General features: G+C 41.1%; 1 protein-coding gene across 1 annotated transcript in view; it reads left to right on the forward strand.

Moving 5' to 3' along the window:
- The first annotated feature begins 227 nt into the window (after positions 1-227).
- LOC125705063 (uncharacterized) overlaps positions 228-12482 on the forward strand; it is a 44344-nt gene continuing 32089 nt past the window's right edge. The window contains exons 1-7 of the mRNA XM_048971393.1: positions 228-420; positions 642-989; positions 4899-5252; positions 5917-6018; positions 6502-6597; positions 7434-7526; positions 10353-10424. Coding sequence (XP_048827350.1) covers positions 360-420; positions 642-989; positions 4899-5252; positions 5917-6018; positions 6502-6597; positions 7434-7526; positions 10353-10424 — 1126 coding nt within the window. The 5' untranslated portion in view covers positions 228-359. The remainder of the gene's footprint in view (positions 421-641; positions 990-4898; positions 5253-5916; positions 6019-6501; positions 6598-7433; positions 7527-10352; positions 10425-12482) is intronic.

Here is a 12482-nt window from a genome sequence, read left to right on the forward strand (position 1 = left end):
AGCTATTAGGGATTCCTCATTAAACCCATATTCTATATCCCTTTTGTACATCTTTATACATGTTATAACGAAGTTATTTAAGCTGAGAATCAGCCAGTTAACCTTCACTTAAGCGATTTGCATTTGATCATGAAAAATCAGCCATGAGATCCACCCTTTGCCGTAATTCAGGTGTTGGGCGTGTTTCAGCTCCAGGTGTAAAATGAAAGTTAAAGTATGGTCAGGAAGACGGCATTTCGTGTAGGGATGTAACTGTGTTAATAAAAGCGCATATAGGCTGTTTATAAAAACGAAAATATACAGCAAAATTTGCCTTTTGCATTATAGAAACAGTTCTTTGTAGAACAATAAAGGTGGCGATGCAGATCAAAACTTTCAGCGCTATTTTGATCGTGTTGAAGTTCGTCATTAATTCTGATGGTATGTACATTATGAAGACAGTTTTACGTGTCTGGTAACTCGTACAATAATGTTGAAGAAATTTAATTGAGTACGTTGTTCATATTTTGGGTGTACAAATTTTTATACAAATATTTGCTTACCAAATATTCAAATAACTGTATTGTAGCCTAATTGATATTTCGCGCTTATTATTTAATGCTTTGAGGCATTAAGTGATTTTATATCTCTTATCCCTGTAGCAGGTTTCCTGCTACACGGATCTGCTGGTCCTCTAACAGCCCGGCTGGGAGGAGCTGTTCTGCTGCCCTGCTTTGTGGACAGACCCCTGCCTTTGGAGGAGCTGGAGGTGGACTGGAGAAGGACTGATTCAGACACCATCGTGCACCTATTCCAGGGGGGTCTGAGCAGACCTGAATCACAGGGAGACGCATACAAGGGCAGAGCCCACTTCTTCCCTCAGGAAATCGCCAAAGGCAACTTCTCTCTGCTGCTTGAGGGTGTGAGGACTGCAGATGCTGGAGAGTACAAGTGTGTGGTTTATACAGAGCAGGAGAACCATGAAACACGGGTGGACATACGGGAAGTAGGCAAGTGAACCTTTCTGTTTTATGACTTAAGACACATGGACCCAGGGGCGTACGTTTCTTATTAACATTGGGGGAGGCGAGTATATCGGTGTCCGAGGTGTGACGTCATCTCGGTAGTGGCGCTTTGTACAGTTCATTATATATAAAGTGATATTCATCTTTCCATTTTATTACATACGCTGAATTTACGGGAATTCTGGCAGACCTGTTTATGAACTGAATGGTTTCATGTTTCTGGTAACTGAGTAACTTACTTTATGGTATTTTACAAATAAATGCCAGGTCTGTCCCCCTTTTTACGGGCTTCTTAAACTTTATATCCTTACAGCAAACACAGTATAATGAGAATTGCAGGGTTGCCAACTGTGGTCAGCTGGCTGGAGTGAGATTTTCAGGTTGAGACAAGTCTGCACACACATGCGCACGCATTTACATGCATGTAACAGTTGTATTACCTTGCAAATTGTCTGTATTGTTAGCAAACTGCCCCAACGCTTTTGATGTACAGTTTTTAATTTTAGGTTTACAGTGGGTTAATAGATTTGCCGTAAGATTTAAGTGAGTCCTGCATGAGTCTGAAAGTGTATCACGCCACATGCATCCGTGAGAGCTGGCAATCCTGGAATTTTGAATGCTATTACAGTAACTAACCAGGCTATTTGCAGTTCGTACAATCAAATGAGATAATCTTTATGAAATTTGATCGACAAGTAACTACTACATATCACCATTTGAGAGAGTCTTTTTTGTAATTACCCGTCGGTTATGATAAACGCGGTCTTCCGTGAGTTAAGTTTACAGATAAAGCCATTCAATGTGTTTCCACTCGCCGCTCATAATGTCTCTTTGCTCGACGAGGCTGAAGCTGGCTCCTTTTTCGCATCTCCTTATTCAAAATTTTCGGTCCACCTTAAATACTGCGCAGCCGAATGCAATGACGCGATTGCGCCTGTAGGGAGACTCATTTAACGAGGCCTACCTTCAGCACTTCATTTGGCTTTCGATTCGTATTAACTGAACACGATAAAGTACATATCTGGACTGTTTCAGTGATAGTGTGTGTGTACTTCATTAGAAAATGAGTCAGTCGAGCTCATAGGACTTGATGTTACAATTACAAATCCTGGCACTTTGGGATTATATACCTGGGATTGTCAATTCATTGGGGTCATCTGTGTTTCGTTGATGGGCCTACAACACCTCCACAGGACTCATCCGCAACACCTGGTGTATTACAGTATTTGAGCATTTAAGTCCGTTGTTCCATTGATTTTGGGTAATGAATCAAAAGAAATCACATCCATCTTATATATAATACAGAAATAAACATAAAATGTAGATAAACATTTCTATACAATGTTCTATGGTGTCTGTATGGTTAAGAATATTTTTGTTCATCTACAGAATAATTCACTATATAGACGGACAGAGAGAATTCAGAATTGGGAGCACATAGGTAAATAAAATATCAAATAAGTAATTAATAGTGTTCGCTACTATGCACGGTTTGCCCACGAGGTGACACTCCTCTGGTCATGGGTGACTTCAATGTGACCACTGGGACAGACAGGGCTGGCTACGAGGACCTCCATTCTCCATGGGTCTGGAGACCGCGGTGAAAGCAGCTCCATATTCCTTGACTTTGCAAAAGGTCAGGGGCTGCGAGTCGCTGGATCCTGGTTCCAACGCCCTGAGCAACATCGTTGGACTTGGTACTCAGATACTGGTGGTGCAGCGAAGGAGACTGATCACATCCTCGTGGGCAGATGCTGGAGGCTCCTGCAGAACGGCAGGATCTACGGAAGTGCCCAGTTTGTGAATTCTGACCACAGACTTGTTGTTGCTACTCTGAAAATTCCGCTTAGATCCAGTTGGCTACTACCTACTAGGAGAATGAGGCTGGACTTAGACAGACTCCAAGATCAAGCTGTTTCTGAATAGTTTGCATGCAGTTTGAGTGAGGAACTTGCAGACTTGGGTGCGATTGCTGACTTTAATGTAATGCCTGAAGGTTGCTGAGGGTTGTGTTGGTGTTGCCAGTGTTCCCAGAAGGACGTGTTTCATCTCGCAGGGCACCTTGGATATTATCTAGAGGAGTCACAGTGCACGACTTGGTGGCAACTCCAATCTCCAATCTTTAGAAGGGGTGCCAATAATTGTGGAGGGAGCTGTACTATTACTGAAACTGCCCAGATATGTACTTTCCTCAGTGTGGTAAAAAGTCAGTTGAATCGTTTTCAGCTAATACGAATCAAAAACCAAATGAAGTTCTGAAGGTAGGCCTCGCTAATTGAGTCCCCCTACAGGTGCAATTGCATCATTGTATTCGGCTGCACAGCATTAAGGTGGAACGGAAAATCGGAATAAGGAGATACGAAATAGGAACCAACTTCAGCTTCGTCTTAGTCAGCTCGCTGGTTTGGAAGTGTCTGTCAGCTGGTATGGAGGGTGTTTTGTGACAATATTCTATAAATATCAATAGCATGTCTTAGATGATTATTGAATTATAGGCCTGATTTAAATTATCATGTAAATGATTAATTATTTAAATTGGCATTTAAATGATTATGTAAATAATCGTTTAAATTGTGCTTTAAATGCTTGTTTAAATGAATTAAATGATACCAGCAACCATTAAAATGATCTGTCAACGTCATCCATCAAACTCAGTGGGCGGGCTCGAAATAAGTCCTAACATCTAATTGGTTAGATTACAAACAAAAAAGTCACAAAAGATCAATCTCGTGTACTCGATTAAATTATCATTCATAACTGTGTTTTGTGTGTTCCGTCCAAGGGCCGCATTACAGAAACTTGCAGGTCCTGTCTTAGATAGATGGATGGATAACTTTATTAATCCCCAGAAGGAAATTATGTTGCCAAACCAGGCAGGTACATTTAAATTAAACAATAAAGTTGTAATGCAATACAATATGATAAAAGAATAAAATGAGATTAAAATAAAACAGAATGCAATAAAATACTGAAATAGGATACCACAATAGACAAGGTGTAAAGATGCAATTAGGATATGCAGGAATCTGAGTTGCAATAGATGTAACTAGTCCAGTTTGGTCACCACAGGTGTGTCATGGGCAGTTGAGTTATAGAGTCTAATAGCACTGGGCAGAAATGATTTTCTGTATCATTCCTTAATGCAGCAGGGTTAAGTTAGTCGGTTGCTGAAGCTATTATGGGGGGTAAGAGGCATTGTCCATAACTGCCAACAGCTTCACCAGTATTCTGCAACTGGCAGACAATACAAAACACTGTGAAGGGGTGTTTTTGTGTCTACTCTGTGGAACCGTGTTAAACGAAGCCCGAACCATCTGCTTTTGTGAGGGAAAAGCACGTAAAGTAGTGAGTTTAAATGTTTAAATAAATGAAATAAATGCTCTAATAATAAACGTAAGTTAGTTGTTTATTTATTGTTAGTTACTGTAATGTTGTGCTGCTTTATCTGTTTAATCGTCTAGTCTGTGAAGAAGGCATTCAAGTAAGAATTGCATTGTACTCTGTACATGACAATATAAACTTAGAATACTTGAAGTAAATGTATTTGATCTTTCCCTGGCAGCTATCTTTTTACACAGGGCCATTATACACAATAGTATTTTTTTTCACTGCTAATAGTTGGGATCAGGAGCTGGTTATTGTAAAAGAAGTAATGTGCATGCAGAGATATTTGTATAGATTTATCGACAGCCTTCTGGCAGTGTTGCCATTGCAGAAAGGTCTCGCACTATGAGGAGTAGAGGTTGTGTGACTTGGCTGCAGTCAGTTTATACTCCACCCCTGCAGCCGCTGGCAGAACTATCTCCACGTCACGTCAGCTGCAGACAGACCTAAGCCCAAGTCGAATGCACGCATTGGGTGCCAGATTGTATGATCTTCCTCTTCTTGTTCCAGAGCGGTTGGTGGTGACGGGTGCAGATGAGCCTGTCTATGCACATGCTGGAGAGGATGTGACTCTCAGCTGCTCTCTGGACACCCATGTTAATGTGACAGAGCTTCAGGTGAAATGGATAAAGACCGACGATGACAGTGAGATATTGGTGCTTCTGTTCGCTGATGGAGAGAACAGACCAGAGTCACAGAATCGGAGATACTCTGGAAGAGCTGAATTCTTCACAGAGGAAATTCCCAAAGGAAACTTCTCAATGAAACTGAGGAAAGTCAGGACTGAAGACAAAGGAGAGTTCAGGTGTGAAGTCCACTCAGATACTGATTCTGCAAGTACAACTGCCAGGATAGCAGCACTGGGTGAGTCACTAGAAGGACTGGTTTTAACATGCATCTCAACATAGTTTTGGGTGATTAAATAACATTTTCAAGTCTCAATGGTTCTGCTGCAGACTGACCTTTATGCACATACCATAGGGTTTAATCTGCTCAGTGAAACAGTAGAAATTTAGTTCATTTTTAAAGATAGAAAATGCATTAAATGAATGAATGAATGAATGAATGTTTGTTTCAGGCTTCAGCTTTAGTGCAGTTTCCAGCTCTATCATAACAGGTATTTTATTAGAGTGATGCAGTGTAATGTGTAATTATGGTTTTATTATTAATGTTCAATTAGGAGTTACAGAGACCATGAGAGTACGACTGAGAAAAAATACAGTAATTTTTATTAACTGTACATTACATTGTGTGACTGGTTAATACAGTTAAAATGCCCTTTGCAATATGTTGTGTAAATATATCCTAATCATATATGGGGATATGAAAAATCTTATATATTAAATTTATATGTTTTCAGGCTAGAGACAGTTAGGACTTACAGTATGCACTTATGGACAAAGATTTGTTTATAAATTTCTGCTCCACTTTGTGAGTCTAAATGGTGTGGACGTGTTGATTATGCTGCCGCATGGCAAACAGCCTGTTTTAGAAAATAACTAATGGAATGTTATTCTGAATATTTTAGGTTATTCATCCCTGCATTGGCTGATTCTGGGGCTGTGCATCGCTGTCACACCTGTAGTCCTACTTACTGGTGCTTTATCTGTCAGGTATTTAAGAAGGGAAGGTAAGTGTAGCATCTGCTCTGTCATTTCTAGTAATTATGATGACATCAGTGGACCCATGTTTGCAGCCACTTATCCTGTAGAGGGCATCTCAGCAGACATGGGGCATCAGGCAGGACTCCATCTACACAGGGTGTCTGTCCACTGCAGGGTTTAACTGTGATGTAATTAACATACTTTGATCCTTTGTCTTTGGTAATAAACACATATGTGTGAATATGAATTATTTCAGAAAGTTTTATTACTATAAACCCCTGCAAACTAAAACAATGAACCAAAGCGGATGTCCTCATTGAAATTATACTAAAAATAATGTAGGATCTTCATCTGGTGAGATTAACAGTCTGTACTGGGTGTCTGTACTGTAGGTGAGCATGCAACAGTATGAACATCTGAGGATGGCTGTAGATTATTAAACTTTGCATGAACCATCATCTAATTTTAAGCAACATGTGGTTAAATTTGGTTCTACTTCCTGTCCATAGATAAAAGCAAACAGGCTCTGCTGAGTCACTGCTCACATGTCACAGTCCCACCAATCATGGTTTCTGCAGCCTTCATCCTGTGGGGTGTAACTGAAGGTGAGCCCATTGAATATGGTTTAAAGCAGCTTTACAAAGAGACAGATTTTATTGTTTTTGTTGTGCAGGCAGTAAGAAATAAACAGCAGCAGCATAAACAGCAACCTGCTGGGGATTAATTATGTAAATGAATGACTCTGTAATTTGAGGCTGATACCTAATATTTGTAATTAATACTGTGGTGATTCAATTTTAAGGTGAATAAGTATCCATCATAAATTAACTGATAGATATTTATAGTTTGATATGTATTTCCTAAAAGATTGTTTTATTGATACTGTGAGTCTGTGTAGGATAATTTTGTTCACTTAAAATGAGCACTTTTTTGGATTACCTGCAAGTACAGGGAGATTAAACACACTGTAATGAAATAAAGATATATTTTACATCAGCAGAGACAGCGCCCCCTGGTGACTAATCATAGAATTTTAGATGTCAGCAGACGGTAATAAAGTGACAGGTAACATGAAATCCAATGTAAAGTTCAGCAGAGTAGAAGGAAGGCAGTTATGAAAAGCTAAGTAATTTAAACAGGAATAACAGGGATCCTAGTGCCGCATTCAGAACTGGGGAACAATTCTATGACTGCCCATATAAATACTGTATGAGGAAATGATTTCTTCAGTTTTATCAGTGATGGGGGGGGGGGATGTGGCTCAGTGGGTTAGGATGTTTCCCCTTCATTTGGACAGTCGCTGGTTCAAATCTCAGACTTGACAGAGTGATTTTACACATGGGCCCCTCAGCAAGGACCTGAACCCCTAATTGCTCCCAGTATGTTCTGACCCTGCTTGACTCTGCTCAATAAATATAACGTAATGTTACCTGTTTCCCAGGATCCACAGAAGAGGCTGTTACTTGTCCTGCCATCAGTCTGATGAATATCCTGCTGCTGTTTCTTATGGCTCCATATCAGAAATCATTCACAGGTATGTTTACATATTTCCATGTTTCTCTCCTGTCTCCTACACTTCATATTAAAGGAGGCTGTCACTGTTTGGCAAGAGAAACTGTAAAATAAAGGCAGGTGTTTATAATTAGCTTGACCATGACAGCGATCATTGTCACTGGTGTGCCACAGCGATTTGGAGAGGAGCAGCCAAGAACTTACAAAGGATTATATGTAAAGAACCAAAGAGCAGTGAAGATCCATAGTATCAGGCAGGAGATGGAAACCCTCAGGTCCCAATACATACAGGAAAAAGAAGAGGAGAACAGTGACTTGGCTCAGCTGATGTACATCCTACACAAGAAGATCAGGGTGCTCTGCTGGGTAGAGTGGCATCGTGGACGATGCCGTGAAAGAGCCTGAAAGCACGGCATTCATCACCAAGCCATTCAAGTTCATGAAGGATCTGTTAGGGCAGAAGCATAGCAGCAAGCTGGCCTGTTCACAGGAGGAGAGGGACCAGCATCTGAAGTAGATGTATAGTGACCCAGTAAGAGATCAGGACCTGGGAGAGTGCAGCACAGTGATACAGCCGACCGAGGCAGCTGTGCAGTTTGACATGTCAGACCTGCAGCTGAAAGAGGTTCCTGAGGTAGTCAAGAGAGGATGATCAAGCTCAGCTCCAGGCCTGAGGGGCATTCTCACAAAGAGTACAAGAATTGGCCTAAACGCTTCCTGCGTCCATGGAAGCTCCTTCGAGTTGTCTGGAGAAGGGCCTATATTCCCAGCAGAGGGTTGCTGATGGGGTTTGGATACCAAAGGAGGAGAATTGAAAATAAACCAAATCTGTCTCATCTTTCTGTTGAATGTTGAAGCAAAGATCATCCTCAGTGCTGTTTGTAACCGGCTATGCACCTTTCATGTGAAGTTCAGTTACATCGATACATCGGGCCAGAAAGGGGGCATATCAGGAATGGCCGGATGCCTGGAGCACATGGGTGTGATGTGCGGATCGCAGTTATATCCGGGGGGGGGTTCATAAAAATGACTATTCTGATTAATAACAGAAGGGTTGCACATGGGTGATATATAGCATAAATGAGGAAAATATTCATTACATTGTCTAAAATGTGAACATATTTTAAGCTTCTTTTTACATCTGGTACGAATCAGCAGACTAGACTCTTGTTGCGGGTCCGTTTGTCTTAAGCAGCAATGGAGGCAAAAATGATTTGAGTGAAAATCAAATAAGGAGAATTAAAAACAAATAAAAAGGAAGTTTTGTGTGGGAGTGATTTAGTAAAATAGTTACCATGGTGAGTAAAGTGCTGGTAATGTCATATGCAACATGGTATTAGTATGCTTAACCCTAGGATGCATGAGTGATATGACCCTACACTCTTCCATAAGTGGGTCATTTTTGACCCACTTGTGCATCCTAGGGTTAATGGAAGATGCAGTGACAAGCAGAATTACAGTTTGAAGGCATTAAAAAGTTATCCTGGTTTACAAAGTGCGAATTCCGACAGTAGAGGCTGTCGCCAGGGCTGCTGCATAATGGTGAAGACTGGTAGGAAGTGGAGGGCAGAGGAAGCTGTCAAGGCTGAGCTGGATTAGGATCCTTCCCACCTTAATCACCCAAGGGAAGCAGGAAAACTTCCTGCTCCAGCAGGAAGTGAGAGATGCAGTGAAGGAGGTGAGACAATGCTGGATGGTGGGAATGGGAGGGCTTAGTCAAAATGGGAAAATGCAGTAAAGTGGAAGGTGACCTGAGCTGAGCTGTGGAAAGCTGAGCCGCACAGCATCAAATTCCTCATCCAGGCTATTTGTGATGCTCCCCAGCCCATCCAGTCTACAGGTGGGGCAAGGCAGAGACACCAACCTGTCCTCTGTGCTCCAAGCTAGGAACCTGCAGCACATCCTGAGATGCTGCCCAAAGGCACTGAGTGAGGGGCCCTGCTCCTGGAGGCATGACCTGCTCCTGAAGGTCATTGTGAAGGCATCAGCTCAGGAGCAGAATGGCCTAAACATTCCCGCCCCTTAGAGGCTGGTCATCACCTTCATTAGAGCAGGGAGTAACCAAGATCTGCAGCAAGAATCTCAGCTGGTATTCAGGACCAAGGTGGATGGAGAGCAAAGTCGAGGTCCGCCGCAGGGGCTTTGCAGCCCGATATTTAACTAAAGTCTTCAGTTGGTTGGCTATTGAAGGTGAGAGGAAGAGAAGAGCCACAACACCACCGATGCGGCGGAGAAAGCCTCAAGATGGCTGTGGTTCAAGAGAGAGGAGTCCTGGGCGAAGAGTAGCCATTTAACCACTGGAACACACACATGTTGAATGACCTGAAACATCTGGTGATTCCAGGAGCATCACTAGATGTACTTGAACAGCAACAGAAGAATTTAGGAATTGATATTTGTCTATTTCTCCAAATTTCTGTAGTTTACAAAATATACATTAAAACTTTTTACTACATTTTACATTTAAAAGTCCATCAGTACTTTTTCCATGAGGTGTTTCCATATGATTGCTGGTTCTCTCACATCCCAGTTACTGTTGGTATTACAGTTCTATCAGTGCACTGTCCAGCTCTTACACTGTAATGTGGGTCACAGAGGCTTTTATTTTTAATAAGAATGTCTTCTGCTGCTAATTTGTGTAAAATTATCATCTAACAGCTCATGATCATATATGATGAATTTTAGTTTATTTTGTCTTTATGGAAAGAATGGTCATTAATGGTCTGACATTGTTAAATAATGTCGCTATAATTAAAGATAGCTGGTGTAACGTATGATGGGTTGAATTTAACATATAATTATAAATCCCATTTTTGTTTTATTTAAAAAATAACTTTTCATTTTGCAGCTACGTGGCAGAATATTCTACTCAACACTCTGACAGCTGCATTTCCCATCGTTATGGTTTGTGTCCTAACAGGTAAGTTTAAGTGTAATTAATGCATAAGAAACAGCTCCTGGTAAAACATTAAACACACTGTGGTGCATCTTTGAAGATGGCAAACATACTTCAGTGTTTTAGCACATGCTGCTCATTTTTCATCTCATTACTGTACAGAGTTTATTTTGATGATTTTGTTGCTCAGGTTTTAAAATACCTTTAAATCAAAACTTCTGAACTTCACAACTGAATCCCCAGCTTACTCACACATGCAGTAACCCAGTTAAGAGGGATGGTCCTTAGCATGATGGGTAAGACAAGGGCCTGTATGTAACCTGAAGTTTCCCAGCCCAGGTCCGGGGTGAAACTCGGCCTGTTTACCTTTAGACAGCTGCTTAACCTGAACTGCTCCGGTGCCCAGCTGTCTGACAGGGGACGGTTTTAAATAGCTAAGTACTGAGGATTATTTAAAATTAGGGCTGCCAGATTACTGGAAAAAAATCACATCATAATGTTTGATATTTTTGTAATAAATGTTGCAATATTTATTAAACAAAAAAGAAGCTGAAAATAAGCTAAAGCCTGTCATATAAGTCGGTTGTGTTACCACGAATTGTAATGATAAATAACACATTTATAGTTACATTTATACATATAGTTACATTTATATAGCGCCTTTCACAATCCCAAGGTCGCTTTACAGAAAAAATAGATAAATAAGAAAGAGAGATCAGTAATCGGTAAAGGAGGAAGAGACAGAAGACAAATCTCTAATTCAGATTTGAATGGTAGAAAGTCTGGTGTGTGGAACAGTGAGGAGATTATTATTAGAGTATCTGAGAGAGCGAGAGGGTGAGCAGGGAGTCAGTAGTTCACTGAGGTAGTGAGGAGTGAGGTTATGCAGAGCTTTATAAGCGACAAGTAATATTTATAATTTGATGTGAGACTGAAATGGTAACCAGTGTAGCTGAGAGAGGATGGCTGTGATGTCAGTGGAGCGTTTGGTGTGAGTGAGAACTCAGGCTGCTGAGTTCTGAACATATCGAAGCTTTTATATAAATTCTGAGGGGATCCCAATGAAAAGGGGGCTGCTGTCATCAATATGGCACGTAATAAAAGCATGAAGCAGAATTTGGGCATCAGTATTGGACAGAAATGGGTGTAGACAAGCGATATTATGGAGGGGAAAGGATGTCGTTTTGGAGAGGAAATTTATATGAAGATCAAAGAAGTTAAGAGTCAAATAGCACACGGTGATTTTTGATAACTGTAGCAGGTTTTACAGGGACACCATTCAGGACATTATCCGGAAGAGAGATGTGTTTATCAGTGATGCAATTGGAGAACTGATTATGGAAGGACATGCTTTAAGTAGAGGTGTAGCGGCTGGTCGAGCTGACCAGGATAACAAAGATGTCAGGGTCAGCTCCTGTTCCACTCTGTGCCCCTTCCCCGTTTGGCCAGCAGGCGTTGATGGTCATCTCCTCCCTTGTGTTGTCAGTCTTTGTGTCTTCCCCTGCTCCCTATCAGCTGCAAGGAACGCATTGAACATGCAGCTGCCTGTGATTCCCTCTGTCTTATGTTCGAATCCCACCTCCTCTGTTTTTGTGGATTTTGTTCCCTAGTGTTTTATTGTATGAGTTTTTCTAGTTCCTGTTTCTTCTGATTTGTATTTGGTTTTGGTTTCGTTCTTTGTGCCTGTGCTTGTGTTTCTACCTGTCTGTTCCCCAGCGTTAGTTCCTGTTTCCCTGTTTCCTTGGTTAGTTCTTAGTTTCCCTGTTCAGTTCCCTGAGTTAGTTTCACCTGTTACCTGTTCTTGTGTGTTTTCCTGATTTGCTTGTTGTCCTGCACCTTCTCCTATTGGTTAATTGTCTGTTTCACTCCTGATTGTCATCACCTTGTTCAGCTTTTGTATTTAAGTTCTTGCCTAAGTTTTAGTCCCTAGTAGTTCATTGTTTGTGATGGTTTATGTTTGTTGCCTCCTTGCCTGATTCCCCCTTTGCAAATTTAGTTTTTCTTTATCCCCTTTAATTTTTTGACCCCTTGTGATCCTTTTGGTTTTTTTGTAGTGATCTTAATGTTTCTGTTTTGCGTAAT

The sequence above is a fragment of the Brienomyrus brachyistius genome, chromosome 12, assembly GCF_023856365.1.
Source record: "Brienomyrus brachyistius isolate T26 chromosome 12, BBRACH_0.4, whole genome shotgun sequence".
Taxonomy (NCBI): domain Eukaryota; kingdom Metazoa; phylum Chordata; class Actinopteri; order Osteoglossiformes; family Mormyridae; genus Brienomyrus; species Brienomyrus brachyistius.